The following is a 20,331-nucleotide window of genomic DNA, read 5'->3' on the forward strand; positions in this document are numbered from 1 at the left end:
TGACTGACTTACCTATTCTTCAAGGATCAATTATTGGGCCAATTGGGAGCTGACTATGTGCTTCAGAGAAAGGCAGCTGGGGACAAAATGACAGAAGGAAACTCCAGGCTGCCTCTGAGGCATTGCTGAGGGCACCCAGGAGACCCAGCCATCTGTCCATGGTCCCTGCCACTCACATGTAGCACACTTGGCACCCACAGGTTCCATGTTTCGAAACTGCACACAGGGCGGCTGGTCAGAAATCTTTCCCAGGCCTGACCTGGCCTGTGGGGTTAATGTGAACGACTCGTCCAAGGAGACCAACCAGAAACGGGTAAGCCTATGACCTCCCTTCTTCCCCAGATGGGGCGGGGTGGGGGAGCTGCAGGGTGAGAAGTACCTGGCTGATGATAGAGTAGAGCCAGACCAGGGCCAAGGACAAGTGAGCTGGGGGCTGCCCCTCCCACCCACTTTTCTTCTGCTCATCACCTGGGGTTCAGTGGGCCTGCTTCACTGCCCTGGTCTATCAACCTGGAGATGGTGGTCATGAAGGCCACAGCACAGTGGACTGCCATATGCTGCCACAAGACTGGGAATGATTTAGTCATGAAAACAAAAGAGAAGCGATGTGGTGGCTAAGTGCTCAGAGCCAGGCTGGTGGATCTCAACCCTGACCTATGACCTTGATCGGGGTGGGGAGAACTTCACTTCTCTGTGCCTCAGTTTCTTCATCAGCAAAATGGGGTTAATAATAGTTCTGACTTCTCAGGCTTGCCAAGAAAACTAAATGAGTGAATCCACAGAAGTGTTGAGAACGGTGCCTGGCCATAGTCAATGCACAATCAATGTTTGCTCTCAAAGGAGAGAGCCCAGCCACAAGGCAGTCCTGGTTTGAGAGAGGACACTGTGAACTGTGGGATGAACTTCTCCAGGTGCCTCTGAAGTGGCTATAAGTTTCAGAGAACCCTTCCCTCCTCCCTTTTCCTGACTGATGCATACATATCCTTCAAAACTCCACTCCAGCCCATCAATTCCAGAAAGCTCTTTCTTCCTGCCCTGCTAGCAAGGGCTCCAGCTATTACCTCCCATGTTATATGAAATCAACAGCTTGTGCCATGTACATCCATCTCTGTCACTAAAATATGAACTCCTCTGAGGCATCCATTCACTCAACAAACATTTACTGAGCATCTACTCTGGGCAAGGCAGGGGTCTAAGCATGGAGTTACAGCAGTGACAAATAAAAAAAATCATTTCCAGGCCCCCATTGCCCAGCAAAATGCCTGGCACCTATAAGGTGCCCAACACATGTTCATTGTTGGACTGGACATCTACAGTACCACATGCCAGCTGCTTAACGCACAATTACATTCAATCCTCAAAAGCATTCAGTATAAGTCTATTATTTTCTTCATTTTGCAGATGAGGAAACTGAGACTTAAAGGGATTAAGGAAAATGCTTAGGAAGTAATGGAAACAAATGTGGAAGAGGTATCTGTTCCCCCATGTTCATTGCAGCATTGTTAGTAATATCCAAGACATGGAAACAACCTAAGTGTCCATCTATAGATGAATGGATAAAGAAATCATGGCACATATATACAATGGAATGTTAGCCACAAAAAGAAGAAAAACTTGCCATGTGCAACAACATGGATGGACCTTGAGGGCATTATGCTAAGTGAAAAATAAGACAGATAAAGACAAATACTGTGTGATCCAACTTATATGTACAATAAAAAAAATCCTAAAACCAAACTCATAGCAAAAGAGATCATATTAGTGGTTACCAGAGATGGAGATGGGAGAGGGAGAATTGGATGAAGGGGGTCAAAAGGCACAAAATTTCAGTTACAGGATACAGAAGTACCAGGGATATAATGCACAACACCATGACAGTAGTTAGCACTGCTGTACAGTGTGTGTGCAAGTTACTAAGAGAGTAAATCCTAAGGGTTCTCATCACAAGGAAAATCCTCATTTCTCTCTCTCTTTTTCTGTATCTATGTAAAATGATGGATGTTAACTAAACTTATTGTGGTATTATTTCACAATATATGTAAGTCAAGTCATTACGCTGTATGCCTTAAACTTAGTGATGTATGTCAATTATATCTCAGTAAAACTGGGAAAGAAAGTCAAGGGGGAAAAAGGAAAGTTGTGGAGGCAGAATTCAAACCAAGTGTAACTCCAGAAAGGACCAGTGCTCCCCCTCTAACTCCTGTTGCTGTCTCATGAAAGTGGGTGCCCCCTGGGAGATGCACCCTCAGCTGTCCCATGAGCTAAACTTCCCAGTGGAATATGATGGACAAGCTTTCACCTCCCCTGGAGGGTGGGATGGGGTCATACAGAAGCATGAAGCGGGGAGCAGCAGAATTAAAGAGAGAGAATGTGGTTGGGAGGCAGACCACACCCCCTTCTGAATTTTTTCTAAGACTCCTCTTCAGCCAATCAGTCTTGCTCTATATGAAGGGGTTTGGTTGGGGGATCAGTATGGAGGATGGGGCTTCTTTCTTTCCAGGGCTTGCCATCCAGTTGGAAAAAACACATGAATGAGGTCTTCAGATCTGGCCTGAGTGGGTTACTTTAATCCTGGGACTCAACAAGAAGTGACCAGTGGGTACATATGATTGGAGGGGTGGTGGGTAGGCTCTGACCATTGCTGTCATTGACTCAAATGAAGACAGGGGCTTATGGATGTCACATTTGTAAAATCCATAAAATTAAGAGCAAACATTCTTATGATGGGTGGTAGAATTGAGGTTCAACAGGATGTTTTGAGCTGCAAATGACAGAAATTTCCAACTGGCTCAATAAGCAAATTTGGCTCGTGGACCCAAGGGTGCAGAGAACAGCTTCAGGGCTTTTTCATGAGGCAACCCTGCAAAACTGCCAAGGACCAGGCCTTTTCCACCTCTCCTCCTGCTATCCTGGAGCTTCTTCCCAAGGCTGGCAGCTCTCCCACCATAAAATGACTGCCACTGCCCAGTATAGCCACAAACTTCCCCAGGCCTGCTTGTCCAGGGGGAGGGATAGCCTGACTTCCTACAGCTCCTTCCTAAGAGCAAGAATGCTTTTTCACCCAAACCCCCAGCAAGCCTGTCCAAACACCTCATTGGCCCAAACTGACTTGAATCTGCCCACCACTGACCATCCCTGGCAGAGGGGTGGGGTACCTGATTGGCTTATGCCAGCAGTTCTCTTAAGTTTTTAGCTTGGGACCTTTTTCTTCCCCAAGCAGATTTATTTTTGTTGTCTTTTGATTTCAAGTTCTAAACCAAAAGAAAGGAATTTTTAAGTTTGATGGCTATAACCCTAATGGATTTTTTTCCCCCACAAAGAGAAGGATAAGGAAATATTACATAAAAACTCATCATAAAATTTCTAGTGCATAACATTAAAGCTCACTGGTGATTAAGGATTTCTGTGGTTAGTCACTGGTAAGAAAATTTACTTTCTGCAAAATACAGCTGGATTCAACTATATTTACTGATAGATTTAGTTTTAATTTGCTTCCTCCTCTCTGATTTTGATTTCCTCCATTTTATTTTATTTTATTTTTTAAAGATTTAAAAAATTGTTATTCTATTACAGTTGTCCCAATTTTCCCCCTTTGCCCTCCTCTTCCCACCCCACCCCACCCTTTTACATTTTGAAGAATTATTGAGGACCCCAAAGAGATTTTTGTTTTTGTGAGTAATATCTACGGAAACCACACATGAGAACTTTTTAAAAAAATGTTTAAAAGTCCTTAAAATTGGAAGGGTTTCAGACCATGTGATTCCCACTAGTCCAAATGTGGGTCCACAAATTGACACAAACTTTGTCTTTTATTCTGAGATTTGAATCATCCTATTTATTATTGTTGAATTTTTTTTCCTTTAATCAAATGATGGTGAAAGTCTGAATTTGTTGGTTTTCCTTCAACTTCCTTACTTGGCATACACGTCTCTATTACTGACAAATATCATTGACAAAGTGGACTCTGGCAGAAAGACCAGACAAAGCTGCAGCAGAGGTTGGCAAACTACAGCCCTTGGGCCAACTCTGGCCCACCACCTGCTTTTGCAAATAAAGTTTTATTGAAACACAGCCACTCCCACTTGCACTACAAGGGCAGAATTAAATAGTTTTAAAAGAGATCGTATGGCATCCAAAGCCTAAAATATTTACTATCTGCTCCTTTATAGAAAAAGTCTGATGACCCCTTGTCAGGATACAAAGCAGAGAGCTAGGTAATTTGACCCATGACAGACAGCAGTGAGGTTTGGGGACCCCGAGTCCACTGAGGGGTGGTGCACTGTTGTGATTATCAAAGGCAGGGGCACTGAGGTTGCATCAGGCCTCCTGGGAACAGGGCTCTTTCTGGGTCAGACCTTAAAGACACAGGGCAGGACCAGGTCTGCATGGAAGCTGGCCCATGTGTCCTGGGGATCAGGTGTCAAACAATGACCCAAGCCACAGGACAGTATGGAATACTCAGCCTAAACTCCATACTGTTACCTGTGTGTCCTCATGCTGCCATAGGCTGGCCGAAACTGCTCCTGAACTGGTGGCTGCAAAACCAGGTGTCCTTGGGAGTGAGGACAACACCCACAGCTATGGAGCTCATGTTGGTCCTCTGATATTTTGACATTTCACTGCTCTTTGATGTCCTGAAGTCTAGGAACCGTTAATCTAATGCAACCTACTATCCTTTTTTTCCTCCGCCTTGTTTCCTGTAAGGTGGCTCCTGAGTCCTGGGATTGTAGTCACATCAGTGGGGAAGCTCAATGTCGCAAGGCAGCCTGTCAAAGGTCACCTGTTGCTGTTGGAAAGTTTTTGGTCACTTTGAGTCAAATGTACTTTCTGGTAACTTCCTCCCACCGGAACTCACACACTAGGTCTTAACTCTACTTTTACATGTCAGTTGACCTAATACTTTTCTTCCCTAAGTTTGTTTTTTCCTCCGGGTGTGAGGTACACAGTTTATTCTTGTACTCTTAAGATGACATGATCAGCCTTCTCTGGAAATGCTCCAGTTTATTAATATGCCTCTTAAAATAAATGCCCAGAACTGGACCAAATGCTCCAAATGTTCCAACATGGCCAGCTACCCCACAGCACTCCACTATGTAACTGAGAGAAGGCTTAGTTTTTCTAGCAGCTACCTCATACCTCACACTTCATACCATAATCTCGCACAATTTCACACCACTGACTCATGTTGAAGGGTGGATGATGGGGGTGAAAGGTGGAGGTGGGGAAAAATCCTATGCACCGTGTATCCCCAAAGTGCCAGCCATCGTCTAGATACCTTACTTGTTCTTCAAAAAACCCTGCAAGGTAGATTTTGCAGATGAGGAATCTGAGGCTCAGAGAAGTTAAATAATTTGCCCAAGGTCACACAGCTGGTGAGTAACAGTCCTGGGTTTGGAACCCTTGTCTCTTGGCTCTGACGCCTGTATTCTTTGTGTAGTACACTTCCTTAACACCATGAAGCTTTGGCTATTTTGACCTCAAGGTCATTTTCATATGAAGAGCTATCAGCCACTCTGGTTTCCCCAATATTATTCCTGTGTCTGTTTTGTTTTTAAATTAATTACCCTTTTCTTCTGGTTACAAAGTAGTACCTACCCACTGTAGAAAAATCAAAAGTGTAAAAAATACAAGTGAAGCCCTGGCTGGTGGCTCAGTGGATTGAGTGCCCACCTGTGAACCAATGGGTCACTGGTTTGATTCCCAGTCAGGGCACATGCCTGGGTTGCAAGCCAAGTCCTCAGTTGGGGGTGCACGAGAGGCAACCACACATAGATGTTTCTCTCCCTCTCTCCCTCCCTTCCCCTTCTCTAAAAATAAATAAACAAAATCTTTTTTTTAAAGAAAATACAAGTGAAAATAACAACACTATCCACAAACTTATCATTCGAAGTTAACTAGTATTAACATCTAACACATCTCCTTACAATCTTGTTCTTATGCATGTATGAGACTGAATTACTTGAAATAGGCCCATATTTCATCATTTTTGATCTACAAAAAAAGCAGCTGCATATAATTCAACCTAACACTTTGTTTTTTACATGTACTGTAGTGGGAATCTTAGTGTACATGTAAAATCTGTATTCTGCCTTTTACTTAACGTTACATTCTTAGCATGTCCTGACATGCTTTCAAACTCTTGATAAACATTATTATAATGTGCCCTAACATGAAAATAATTTGGACTTAAAATAATTTAGTTAACTATTCTTCTGTTGGACATTTGAATGTTTTTCATCACAAATAGTTTTGTGTTAAACACCTTTATATATAAATATACTTTTATATTTCTGATTAATTCTTAGAGATAGAAGGGGGTTCAAAAGGACTGCCTGTTTCAAAGGTTCTTAATTCCTGTTACTTTCTGGATTGAACCAATTTTCATCCCACTATGCCCTCACCTGCACAGAATATTATTAGTTTCAAATATCTGTTATTTTCGTTGGTTAAAAAAATGGCATAGCATTGTTGTTTTAATTTTCATCCCCTTGATTTTTTTAAGACTGTTGTACAATTTATTTTTTGAACCTAAATGCAGGTCTTTACATTTCTCTCCATGTGTTAAATTATTGTATTCCATTGAAATCTTTTTGAATCAAAGATTAACCAAGAGTGTGAAGTGGCTGCTTGGCTGCATTCCTGGGAGTGCAGTGTGTAGATCAGGGGAGATGAGGGTCCCTCTCTACTTCTTCCTGGTTAGAAGATACATCCGGAGCTGTTCAGCTATCCAGTTCTGCGTATTTTATTTAAGAAGGACACTGACAAATTGGAGCACATTAATTGAGCAAAATGTTGAAGAATTGTAGAAAGAGAGTAAAGACACAGGGAACATTTAATGCTGAAAAGATAGTGAGAGACAGATTGGCAGAATAGCTATATTAAAAACAACAGGCTTCTCTGTAATATCTTCATAACTTTTTGGTAAGTCTAAAACTATTCCAAAATGAAATAGTTTATTTTATTTTTTTAATTTAATTTATTTATTTTAGACAGAGAAGAAGGGAGGGAGAAAAAGAGGGAGAGAAACATCAATGTGTGGTTGCCTCTCATACACCCCCTACTGGGGACCTGGCCTGCAACCCAGGCATGTGCCCTGATCGCAAATCGAACTGGCACCCCCTCGGTTCACAGGCCGGTGCTCAATCCACTGAGCCACAGCAGCCAGGGTGAAATAGTTTATTTTTTAAAAATAAAGACAGGTCTTAGGTACAAGACTAATTCAGTTTATTTTGAGTAGCTCCAGAAACAGAACAGACCAATAAGTGCAATTTACAAGGTAATAGATTTTAGCATCACATGAGAAAAAAATATCCAATATTTGTGCTGCCGTATACTGAATGACTTCCTTCAAAGGCAATGAGCACCTCATTCCTGGAGGTATTCAAGCAAAACATTTAAATTCAGGGTGATGTAAGAGGGACATAAGTTTGAGTTGGCATCAGATGATCCCCAAGATCTTCTCCAAAGCCAAGATGTTATGAGTCTATGAATGGTGTCCTTGGGACATAAACAGCATAGCAGTCTGAGTTGAAGGGGTTCAGGCAGGCTGGAAAGCAGGTACACTTGAGGAAGAAAAGTGGAGAGCCAGTCAGGTGGGCAGGTAGGAATGACACATGCCTCTCTCTGCAGCACGAGTACCTGCTGAAGTTGAAGGTCATGTATACCGTGGGCTACAGCTCCTCCCTGGTGATGCTCCTGGTTGCCCTCAGCATCCTCTGTTCTTTCCGGTGAGAACCTGCTGCCAGCTTTCCATATCCCCAGCCTTTCCTGGACACCGACTTTGCATCTCTTTGAACTGCTTGCGCCAAAGGAGGAAGGTCTGGATGGGCCCCTCTGTCACCTCTTGATCTAAAGCTTATCTGTGGCAGAAGTTCCTATGACTGGACTTTCTGTGAAGTTCCTGTGACCTTCTTCATTCCTTTATTCACTCACATTTACTGAGCATTACTAAGGACTTACTGCACCAGTAGCTTTACATGTTATTTCTGATTTTTCACGATGCCATAAGATAGGTATCATTACTCCAATCTTAAAGGTGTAATAACCAGACTCTTGGTTGCAAGAAACAGAAATCCACTGTAAAACAGCTTAGGAAAAACAAAGATGACCTGACCCACATAATTGACAAGTTCAGGGGCATCTGGCTTTAGGCATGTCTGAATCTGGGTGCTTATAGGTATCAGCAGAACTAGGTTTGTGTCCCTCCATTTTTCTGTTTACATTGGCCTCATCCTCAGATAGGCTTTCTGCAGGCGAGTCAGAGAGATGGCCACCAGCGACTGCACGGATACATTCTAACAGTTTTGCAACACCAGGGCAAAGAAGGTTTCTTCTCCATTTGTTGCAATGAAAGTCCTGGGGGAATTCTCACAGGCTCAGGTTAGGTCACATGCCCCACCCCGAGCCAATCACTGTGGCTAGGGTTGGAAAGCTCAGGTCTGTCCGGAAGGTGGGAAGGTGGGAGTCAAACCCACCAGAAGTGGAATGGGTTTCCCATAAGAAAACCTGGTTCTGGTGCCTGAAGAACAGGAACAAGTTACAGGCTTCTGTCCCCTACAGCAAAGCAGGAAACTCAGGCTCTGGGGAGTGAACAGGCTTGAGGTCACAGAACTTAGCAGGGGCAGAGTCTGGGTCTGATTTCCCACTGAAGCCTTTGTTTTTTCTGTGCTGCTTGTCTTCTTCCATTTTGATTGCCTGCCTCTGGAACCCCCCACTTCTTCTAAACAATTCTGGGATCTAGAGATGGCAGGTTAGGGAAGAACATAATGTTGCCCTATGACCCCAGCTTTTATTTTTTAAATTATAGTGTGAGACAGAGTAGACTGAGCATCTGGAGGCCTGGGTTCTCATGTAGGTTGTGCTAACAGATACAGAGAAATGTGTTGCCTGGAAATAGCCAATGTCCAGGGCCTGGGTTTTCCCTATGCCCTGGGGGGGAGGGTGGGCTTGGCTGCTCTCTAGCCTTTCCCAGCTCTGGCCCCTATGGCCCGGCTTTCTCTCCCTCCAGGAGGCTCCACTGCACCCGCAACTACATCCACATGCATCTGTTTGTGTCCTTCATCCTGCGTGCCCTGTCCATCTTCATCAAGGATGCTGTGCTCTTCTCAGACGATGGTGTCCACTGTGATGCCCACACGGTAACATGCCTCTGCCCCAGGGTGTGGCTAGTCCTGCCTGCCTTCCCCAGCCTGACTTTGGAGAGGGTGGTAGCCCAGTGTCCTTCCCTAGAGTCCCTGCTAGGGCTGTGTTTAATGCCTACGGTAAAGAGGCCAGTGCTGGGCCTGCGCCGGGAGGTTCAGGGAGAGTTCCGTGTCCCCACATGCACTGTCTGGATCACATATGAGATCAGCTTGTTGGGAAGCCAGTCAGGGGCTGCCATTCAATTCCCAGTGTCCAGGAGTGGATTGGCCACTCTGAGATTTAGATTTATAGCAAAGATCCTCTTTTCCTTACTCTTGCCAAGTCCCAGCTGTAGACAGATGACCAAGTCTAGAGAGGGATGGGTTGGTTGTAGAGAGAAAAGGGTGAGTATATACCTGTATGCCTGCACACACAGGCCCAAAGTAAAACAATCATGTTTTGTTAAACCTAACCCTCTTTCTCATTCTGAATGCTCAGATGAGTCTTAATTCCTTGCAATATCACTGTGCGTCAGTTGGGAATCCCTTTTGGTGCACATAACAGAAAACTGTACATCAGTGGCTTACACAGATGGGGGTGGGTTTATACAAAAGCAGTCCGTAGATGGGCAATCCAGAGGTGGCACAGAGGCACCATGATGCCATGAAGGACACAGTCCTTTTCCATCTTTCTGCTCTGCCGTTCCTGATCCCGCACTTTATACCACATGTTTGCAATATGGCTCCTGTAACCCCAAGCCCCACATCCATACTCCAGACGAGGAGTTAAGTTCGCTTTGACTTTGATTTTTCATTTGGGAAAGAACACCTTCCCCAAGGCCTTTACCTGCCTCTTATGGGTTAGAACTGAGTCATGTGGCCATACTTAACTGCAAAGGAACCTGTGAGACTGATTTTTTACTATTAGTCTCTAAAGCAGAGGCAAGTGAGGGAGAAGGGGATTGGAAATTGAGATTGGTTCAGTCACCTGTCTGCCACTTTCCACCACTCACATGTATAATGCTTTATATAGCTGTCAAGGAGAGATCTCTAGCATGAAATAACAGTATCAGACTGGGGGTCAGGAGACTTAAATTCAGGTCCCACCCCATCACTGACGAGTGGTGAAGAATTCTAGCAGTGCCCAGCAGGGGATTCTACTAACATCAGACCTTTGAACTAACCATGGACCACACCTGGATTCAGAGTCTCTGGGAGGCCCCAGGGTGGGAACCACAGATGGCCAACAGGGCAGCAGTGGGGACCCCTTCTTTGTGGACATGACCTTGCAGCAGCCCTCAGGCCACTCTAGGAGCTGTCCTCTCCCCTGGGGACATTTAGTGAGAGGAAAGGGGGCCCTCATAGGGTGATTATAGGAGCCATGCTGGCATAGAAGCCCCACCATGCCATAGACATAGTTTCCTGGGATCCATGCAAGTGGCATGCTTGCCATAATAGTCACTGCATCCCCATCGGGTATTTAGAGGTCTCCAGTCCAGATGCAGTCTATCAGTCAAGAGCCATTTTTACTATAATATAGTTAATGTTGCCTCCTACATAGTTGATATGTCCATTCTTCATCTGTTTCCAGGGGAACTGCACTTGGAAAGGATTTTAACCCTTTGCTCAGATACGCCTTTTCCTCTCTAGACCTCAGTTGACTCATCTGAAAAATGAGGGAGTTGGGAGTTGAGCAATATCTGACACAACTTTATAGCTGGCAGACAATTCCAGAATTTGAATGCAGTTTCTGCTTCTGCAATGCATCTTGACTGAGCCTGCTGGACTGTGGACTTCCACTCTCTGGAGGACTTTGTGGGCCTAGTCTTCTGAAAGTGGAAGGCCTCAGGGGATGGCCATGAACTCCAGAGGCTCACTCTCTGGCCTGGTCCCTGACCCCTACCATACCTTGTCACTTTCTTTGAGGCTGGCCACCAGAGGGAAGCCCACAGTCACCTGTCCTGGGACTCACAGGTCTCTCTTTGTCCAGGTGGGCTGTAAGCTGGTCATGGTCTTCTTCCAGTACTGCATCATGGCCAACTACGCCTGGCTGCTGGTGGAAGGCCTCTACCTTCACACACTGCTCGTCATCTCCTTCTTCTCAGAAAGGAAGTGCCTCCAGAGATGTGTTGCCCTTGGATGGGGTATGTTTTTCCAGGGGTATACTGATGAGTGGTATGGAAAGGGCACTGAGTCAGAGGAATTTGGTTTCTAGTTCCAGCTCCACATTTAAAGTTAGTTAACTCGTGTAATCTTAGATAAGTTACTTGCTGTTTAACCATTGGGATTCAATTTATTTATCTGTCAAGTGTGAAATAATAGCTAAAATTTAGCCCCAATTTCTGATATTCAAAGCCTTTGACAATTTGATACCACCCAACACTTGTTGCCTCATCTTCCTTAGACATTCCATTTATATGTCATCATTTTTGCATCCTTTCTGTATCAGTTAGGGTGACTTTGACTGTACATATCATAAAATCTGGCCTATATAGGCCTTAAACATAAAATAAATTAATTGGCTCATATAACTAAAAAGCCCAGGGATCATTAACTGCAGGCAAGACTGAATCCAGCATCTCAACAACATATCTTTCTATCTTTCTACTTACATTCTGCTAGTGCTCCCACTATAACTGCCAGCAGCTTCTGGGCCGCTGGCTTCCTTGTTACATTTAATGAGAGAAAGAGGCTGTATCCTAGCACTCCCAGCAAATATCCTATGGTTCCTTCTGATTGAACCAGCATAAGCCTCATACACATCCTTGAGCCAGTCACAGAAGTCTGAGGGAATGGGATACACTGATTGGCTTGAACTAGTCAAACCACACGGATTCCAAAAGGAAGTCAGGATTCAGTTTCTAGGAAGGAGGGGAAATGGTAGCAAGATAATCAGTTGCAGACCCCATTGTATCTTTTTCGTTTTTCCTTTCTGGTCAATGAGAATAATAACAACTCCTATTTCTTGAGCACTTACTATGTGCCAGACATTGAGCTTGTCACTTTACATGCATTATTTTATCATCACAATATTCAGAGTCCTCTCAGAGAAACCTTGCCTCAGAGATGTGACATCATAAGCTCAATTCACACTGTAGACAAGGGTAGGCCCAGGATTCAAATCACGGCCTATTTTTAAAGCCCTTTAACTTCTATTAACTTCTATTCTGCCATTAACATCCATCCATCCATCCATTCATTCATCCTCCTATTCACCCATCTATCTGTCCATTCATCCATCCATTTATTAATTGTCCATTTAATAAACATATTAAATGGGTTCTAGACAGAGAGCCAGGTTTCTAGGGGTAACTCACAGGCTTACAAGGATAGTCATGTGTACCAGCCACTAACTTCAGTTTCTTTCTTCTTGATGCACTTAATTAAGAAGTGCCCCTGCCAGGAATGCCCTACACTTCTTTTCTGCTCATCTAAATTCTACATGTAAGGGCCCTGGCTCCTCATCTGACCGTCAGGGAAGTCACCTGAGCTGGTAGAGCTTGCTGAATCCTGATTAGCAATGACCCTTGGCCAGCAGGAGGTGTAGGGCTCTGCAGATCTCTGAATACCCTCATAGGCCAGTAGTCCCACAGGGCCAGGGGACCCAGGACTTGCCATCTGCACCTGACTCTGCCAAAAAAGCACCCAGCTTGGAGCTCAACTCACTGAGCCTTCATTCCAGATCTGGCAGTTTTGCTGTACGGACAGGGACAATTTTATAATCTATAATATCAGGATCATAATTTATTCAGCTTTCTTCAAGCACTTCTCTGTGGTCAGAAAGGCTTATTGGGATTACAGAAACAAAAACAAAACCAGTTCCATCATTCAAAAGGTTTGTCATCTAGCAAGAATACAAAATTGTACAGTGATATCCCTCACAGGTTTCTAGGACATTTAAATTGGATAACGAGAGCCTGCCTTTCTTTCTCGGATATTTAGTGAGTATCTGCTATTTGCCAGGCTTTAGGGATACAACAGTACACTAAACAGAAGTGGTTGTTCCTTCCAGGCCTCTCTCCCTCCACAGCACCAAGGGGACCATGAGAGGGCCAAGGAACATCTGAAGTTCTTCATCTTTCTCTTTTGCCTTTCTCTTGCAAAAGCAGTGGCCCCTCCTCAATTTGTACTCAACTTGTTTCCACAGAGATAGGTTGTTTAACTGTTGTGCTTAATGTAAAACTTTGCAAAAAATTTTTTTGATGTAGTAAAGAAATCATTCTAGTCCCATCTAGTGAACATTTTCTGGGGTTTTCTATTTTTTTAATGTAAAATTATAAAATACTTATTTCTTTTCTTTTTTAATTGTATTTTACCTCCTTATATCTCCTCCCACACTGTTGTCCATGTCCATGAGTCCTGTTTCCTTTTTGCTTGTTCTCTTTACCCCCTAAACTCCCTCTGCCCACAACTGTCAGCCAACTCTTTGTCTATGAGTCTGTCTCTGTTTTGCGTGTTAGTTCAGTTTGTTCATTAGATTCCACAAATGAATGAAATCATATGGTATTTGTCTTTCTCTCAATGGCTTATTTCACTTAGCATAATGTTTTCCATGCTGTTGCAAAGGGTAAAATTTTCTTCTTTTTTATGGCTGAGTAGTATTCCATTATGTAAATGTCCCATAGTTGCTTTATCCACTCATCTACTGATGGGCACTTGGGCTGCTTCCATATCTTAGTGATTGTAAATAGTGCTGCAATGAACATAGAGGTGCTTATATTCTTCTGAATTAGTGTTTCATGTTCCTTCAGATATATTCCCAGAAGTGAGATCACTGGGTCAAAAGGCAGTTCCATTTTTAATTTTTTGAGATATCTCCATACTGCTTTCCATAGTGGCTGCACCAGACTACATTCCCACCAACAGCAAAAAAGGGTTCCCCTTTTTCCACATCCTCACCAGCACTTGTTGTCTGTTGATTTATTGATGATAGCCATTCCGACAGGTGTGACTATCTCATTGTGGTTTTAATTAGCATCTCTCTGATGATTAGTGGCTTTGAGCATTTTTTCATATGTCTATTGGCCATCTGTATTTCCTCTTGGAGAAGTGTCTATTCGAGTCCTTCCTTTGACAATTTTTAATTAGATTTTATTTTTTTTGGTGTTGAGTTTATAAGTTCTTTATAAATTTTGGATATTAACTCTTTATCAGATGTATTGGCGGGTATGTTCTCCATCCAGTGGGTTGTTTTATTTTGTTGTTTCCCTTGCTTGAGGAGATATATCCAAGAAAATATTGCTACAAGCAAGGTCTGAGATTTTACCACCTATGTTTTCTTCTAGGATTTTTATGGTTTCAGGTCTAATATTTAAGACTTTGATCCATTTTGAATATATGTCTGTGTGTGGCATAAGAAGGTGGTCTAATTTCATTCTTCTGCATGTATCTGCCCAATTTTCTCAACACCATTTATTGAACAAACTATCTTTAGGCCATTGTATGTGCTTGCTTCCTATGTTGAATATTAATTAACTGTAAAGGTGTGGGTTTATTTCTGGGCTCTCTATTTTGTTCCATTGATCTATGTGTCTGTTTCCTTACCAGTACCATGCTGTTTTGATTACTATGGCCTTATAGTATAGTTTCATATAGGTAGTGTGATTCCTCCAACTTTGTTCTTCTTTCTCAGGATTGCTGTTGCTATGCGGGGCCTTTTGTGGTTTCATATATGGAGGTAAATTTTTGAAATATTTGTTCTAGTTCTGTGAAATATGTCATTAGTATTTTCATAGGAATTGCCTTGAATCTATAGATTGCTTTGGGTAGCATGGACGTTTTAATGATGTTAATTCTTCCTATCCATGAACATGGCATGTGCTTTGACTTATTTGTGCCTTCTTCAATTTCTTTCTTCAGTGTCTTATAATTTTCTGAGTATGTCTTTCACATCCTTGGTTAGATTTATTCCTAGGTATTTTATTCATTTTGAAGCAATTGTGAATGGGATTCATTTCTTAATTTCCTTTTCTAATAGTTCATTATTGGCATATAAAAATACAACCGGTTTTGAATATTAATTTTGTATCCTGCTACTTTACTGCATTCATTTATCATTTCTAGTAGTTTCTTGGTATAATCTTTAGGGTTCTCTATGCACAGTATTGTGTCATATGCAAATACAGTTTTCATTCTTCCTTTCCAATTTGGATGCCTTTATTTCTTCTTGTTTGATTGTCATGGCTAGGACTTCCAGTACTTTGCTGAATAAAAGAGGTGAAAGTGAACACCCTTGTCTTGTTCTCAATATCAAGGGGGAATACTTGTAGTTTTTGCCTATTGAGTATGATCTGGTGGTGGGTTTGTCACATATAGCCTTTATTATGTTCAGGTATGTTCCCTCCATTCACACTTTACTGAGAATTTTTATCATAATTGGGTGATGGATTTTATCAAATTCTTTTTATGCATCATTGGTATGATCATGTGGTTTTTATCCTTTATTTTGTTTATGTTGTATATCACATTTATTGATTTGTGAATGTTGTAGCAACCTTGCATTCCCAGAATAAATCCCACTTGATCATGGTGTATGACCTTTTTGATGTATTGCAGTATTCAGTTTGGTAATATTTTGTTGAGGATTTTAACTTTTGTGTTCATTAGGGATATTGAACTATAATTTTATTTTTTGTAGTGTTTTTATCTGGTTTTGGAATTAGGATAATGTTGGTTTCATAAAATGAGCTTGGGAGTTTTCCCTCCACTTGAATTTTTTGAAATATTGGGTTGGCCTAAAAGTTTGTTTAGTTTTTCTGTGCAATGCCACTATTAATATTTAGTTGTCTTTAACTTCATTTGAAACAATTTTGTTAAATTGTATTGTGACAGCTGTCATACCAGCATGCATTTAAAAAACTTATCAAAATTGGTGAATTTTTGTGCAGCCATTTTAACATTAAAGATGGAAGAAGATACACAATATTTTCAGTGTATTATGCTTTATTAGTTCAAGAAAGGTAAAAATGCAACTGAAATGCAAAAAAAAAGATTTGTGCAGTGTATGGAGAAGGTGCTGTGACTGATTAAACATGTCAAAAGTGGTTTGCAAAGTTTCATGGTACTATTGACATTTTGGCCAAATAATTCTTTGCTGTGGGTCTGTCTTATGCATTGGAAGATGTTTAGCAGCACCCCTGGCCTCTACCCACTAGCAGCCAATAGTGGGAGATAGCTGACATACTGAAAATATCTAACTCAATGAAGTTATTGGTGAAAATGAAAAATGTGTCTTTTATTTTACAGAAAAAAATAAACGGACTTTTTGGCCGACCCAATAATTTGAGAAGAGGTATAGTTTGTCTCAGAATGTTTGGTAAAATTCACCTATGAAACCATATAGTCCAGGGTCTTTATTTGTTGGGTATTTTTTTAATTACTGCTTCAATTTCATTGGGTGTAATCTGTCCATTCAGATTCTCTGATGCTTCCTGATTTAGTTTCAGAAGATTCTATGTTTCTAGGAATTTATACATTTCATCTATGTTGTCCAATTTGTTGACATATAGTTGTTCATAAAATTGTTTTTAAATTCTTTGTATTTCTTTGGTGTCAGTTGTTACTTCTCCTCTTTCATTTCTGCTTTTATCTATTTAGGTCCTCTCTCTTTTTTACTTGATGAATCTGGTTAAAATTTGTCAGTCTTGTTTATCTTTTTAAAGAGTCAGCTCTTGCATTTATTAATCTTTTGTGTTATTTTTAGATTTTATATCATTTATTTCTGCTCTCATCTTTATTACTTCCTTCCTTCTACTCACTTTGGGCTTTGTTGTTCTTTTAGGGGTAAAGTTAGACTGTTTATTTGAGCTGTTTCTTGAGATAGGCCTGCAAGGCTATGAATTTCTCTCTTAGGATTGCTTTCCCAGTGTCCCACAGATGTTGGGTTGTTGTGTTCTCATTTTCATTTGTTTCAAGGTATCTTTATTTTTAAAGATTTTATTTATTTATTTTTAGAGAGAGAGGAAGGGAGGGAAAGAGTGAGAGAAACATCAATGTGTGGTTGCCTCTCACATGTCCCCTACCTGGCCTGTAACTCAGGCATGTGCCCTGACTGGGAATCGAACCAGTGACCCTTTGGTTCACAGGCTGGTGCCACATCAGAAAGGGATCAATGTATCTTTTGATTTTGTCCTTGATTTTGTTGACCCATTCATTATTTTAAAACATTCATTGTTATTTAGCTTCCACGTCTTTGTGTATTTTTCAGTTTTCTTGTTGTGATTGATTTCTAGTTTCATAGCATTGTGGTCAGAGAAGATGTTTGAGATGATTTCAATATTCTTAAATTTATTGAGATTTGTTTTGTCTCCTATCATGTAGTCTATCCTAGAAAACATTCCATGTGCACTTGAAAAGTATGTACCATATTTTTTGGACTATAAGACGCACCCCCCTCCCCATTTTGGGAGGAAAGTGGGGGTGCATCTTATAGTCCGAATGTAGCTTACCTGGCTCACTGGGGTGGGGGGGGCGTGACAGTGGAGCAGGATCACAGGAGGCAGGAGCAGGACCACATTTTTTGCTTCAAAATTTTTTTCCCTAGTTTCCTCCTCTAAAACCTAGGTGTGTCTTATGGTCTAGTGTGTCATATAGTCTGAAAAATATGGTATATTCTAATGCTTTAGGAAGTAGTGCTCTGTAGATATTAAATATATCCATCTGTCCTAGTGTGTTGTTTAAAGCTGCTGTCTCCTTGTTGATTTTCTGTCTGGATGATCTACCCGTTGAAGTCAGTGGGGTGTTAAAATCTCCAACTATGACTGTATTTCTGTCAATCTTTCCCTTTGTGGACATCAAGATTTGCTTTACATATTCAGGTGGTCTTATGTTAGATGCATAAATGTTAACCAGGATTATATCCTCTCGTTGGGTCATTCCCTTTGCATTATGTAGTCAGCATCCTTTGTCTCTTACTATAGCTTGATTTTAAAGTCAATTTTGTCAGATATAAGTATTTCTACTGCAGCTTTTTTTTCTTTCCATTTGCATGAAATATCTTTATCCATCCCTTTACTTTTAGTCTATGTGTATCTTTTGATCTGAGGTGGGTATCTTGGAGGAAGCATGTTTATGGGTCTTCTTTTCTTATCCATTCAGCTACCCTATGTCTTTTAATTGGAGATTTAAACCATATACATTTAAAGTGATTATTGATAGATACATATTTATTTACATTTTATTTTTAAACTATTTTCCTGTTTTTTCCCCTTTCTTTCTTCTTCTTGAACCAAGCTCTTTAACATTTGTTGTGGTACTGGTTTGGTGTTAGCAAGTGCCTTTAGCTTTTTCTTGTCTGGAAAACTATTTCTCCTTCAATTTTAAATGATAGCCTTGCTGGGTAAAGTAGCCTTAGTTGTAAATCCTTCTTTTTCATCATCTGAATATTTCATGCAATTCTCTTCTGGCTTGAAATGGTTATGTTGAGAAATCAGATTACAGTCTAATGGGTACTGCCTTGGAGATAACTACCTGCTTTCTCTTGTGGCTTTTAAGATTCTCTCCTTGTCTTTAAGCTTTGACACTTTAATTATGATGTGTCTTGATGTAGGCTTCTTTGGGTTCATCTTGTTTGGGACTCTCAGTGCTTCCTGGACTTGTGTGTCTTTTCCTTCACTAGATTAGGGAAGTTTTCAATCATTGTTTCTTCAGATAGGTTCTTGATCCCTTGCTCACTCTCTTCCTCTGGTATTCCCACCATGTGGATGTGGTAATGCTTCATGTTGTCCCAAAGGTTTTCTTAAACTCTCATCATTGTTTAAAAATTCTTTTTTCTTTTTGCTGTTCTGTTTGGGTTTTTTTTTTTCCTTACCTTGTATTCCAAATCACTGATTTGATCCTCTGCTTCATCTAACCTGCTCTTTATTCCTTTCAGTGTATTACTTATTTCAGATATTGCATTCTTTATTATATCTGACTGGCCCTTTCTATGGTTACTTTTTTCATGCTGTTGAATATCCTTATAATCATTTATGTAAACTTTATATCTGATAAATTGCTTGTCTCCATTATCTGTGGTTCTTATTCAGGAGAGTTCTCTTGTTCTTTCATTTTGGGCCTGTCTTCCCCTTTTGGCTACCTCTTTGTGTTTGTTTCTAAGTATTGGGGTGATCTGCTAAGACTCTGGTTCAAACCCATGTCAGATGCTGCCTGTGACTGGCCCTGGGCAACCTGTTTGGAGCTAACAGCTTGTGGCTCCCTCTGCTGGGTCTGGGTGTGTACAGAAAGAACCAGGATGCACACCAAGGCCAGCTTTTACCAGCACTAGTTCTGGGGGATGGCCAGCTAAAGCCTCAGAGCTCCCAGAGATCTGTCTTTGCCTGCAGGATTTGTGTTAAGCTTAAACACTGAAATTGCCTCCAGCTGTACTCCTCTGAAGCCCAACTTAAGCTTCACAGGGTGGGGCAAGAAAGACTCCCACTGGTGGAGCTATTGCTTCCCCTTGGGCTGATGCCACTTGGAGGGGAGTGCTCTACCCTAGAAGGATGGCTTTTGCAGTATGGGGATTACTCAGCACAAGGGTCTTAGCAGCTATCCCTTCAGCTCTCCCCAGAGCCATCAACCCAGACTCTCCTCACACATATATAGTCCATTCTGCCCTCCTTCTGCCAGAGTCCAGGGTAAATGGCTGCAAATGAAATTTTGTGTGTTGGCCCTTTAAGAAACTTTCTACATCTCTAGCCAACTCTCCCTCGTGGACAAAAACCTTGCAGCTTTTCACAACCAGATGTTATTTAAGTTCCTTTCCTAGTTCTGGTGCTACAGGCTGGGGACCACCTTGGGGTTTAGACCCCATCCTTGTCAGTGGGAACTCCCTGGCTGCTGAAATATCCCTGTGGAACTTCAGCTATTGCCCGTGGGAGCTCAGCCAGCCCTCTCAAGCCTCCTCCTCACTCTCTACCAGTCTTCTTGTAGTATTTTGATTTCTTCTATATGTGCTTGGTTATAAGACTTCTCTCCAGTTAGTCTTCAGCTGGTTATTCGGGGTGATTTTTCTATAATTTAGTTGTAATTCCATTTGGGAGGAGGTTAGTGTAGTTTTAACCTATTCTGCCACCACCTTGGATCCATGTGGGTTTTCTTCCAGATTGCTCTTCCTACTCCCAATTTTCTCCACATAGTTTTGGTCATTCCGTATGTAGAATTTTGAATCTTCCTTCTTTCCATTAACTCACAAGTATGCTCTATGTTCCTTCAAGCCTTCCATAAATGTTTT

The 20,331-nt window shown here is 41.6% G+C and overlaps 1 protein-coding gene across 5 annotated transcripts in view; it reads left to right on the forward strand.

The window, feature by feature from the left end:
* SCTR (secretin receptor) overlaps positions 1 to 20,331 on the forward strand; it is a 91,033-nt gene that overhangs the window by 48,323 nt on the left and 22,379 nt on the right. For all 5 annotated transcript variants that reach the window (XM_045203115.2, XM_045203116.2, XM_053918585.1 and 2 more), the window contains 4 exons: positions 201 to 313; positions 7,630 to 7,727; positions 9,008 to 9,137; positions 11,110 to 11,263. In XM_045203115.2, the coding sequence (XP_045059050.2) occupies positions 201 to 313; positions 7,630 to 7,727; positions 9,008 to 9,137; positions 11,110 to 11,263 (495 nt within the window). The remainder of the gene's footprint in view (positions 1 to 200; positions 314 to 7,629; positions 7,728 to 9,007; positions 9,138 to 11,109; positions 11,264 to 20,331) is intronic.

The sequence above is a fragment of the Desmodus rotundus genome, chromosome 2, assembly GCF_022682495.2.
Source record: "Desmodus rotundus isolate HL8 chromosome 2, HLdesRot8A.1, whole genome shotgun sequence".
Classification (NCBI taxonomy): domain Eukaryota; kingdom Metazoa; phylum Chordata; class Mammalia; order Chiroptera; family Phyllostomidae; genus Desmodus; species Desmodus rotundus.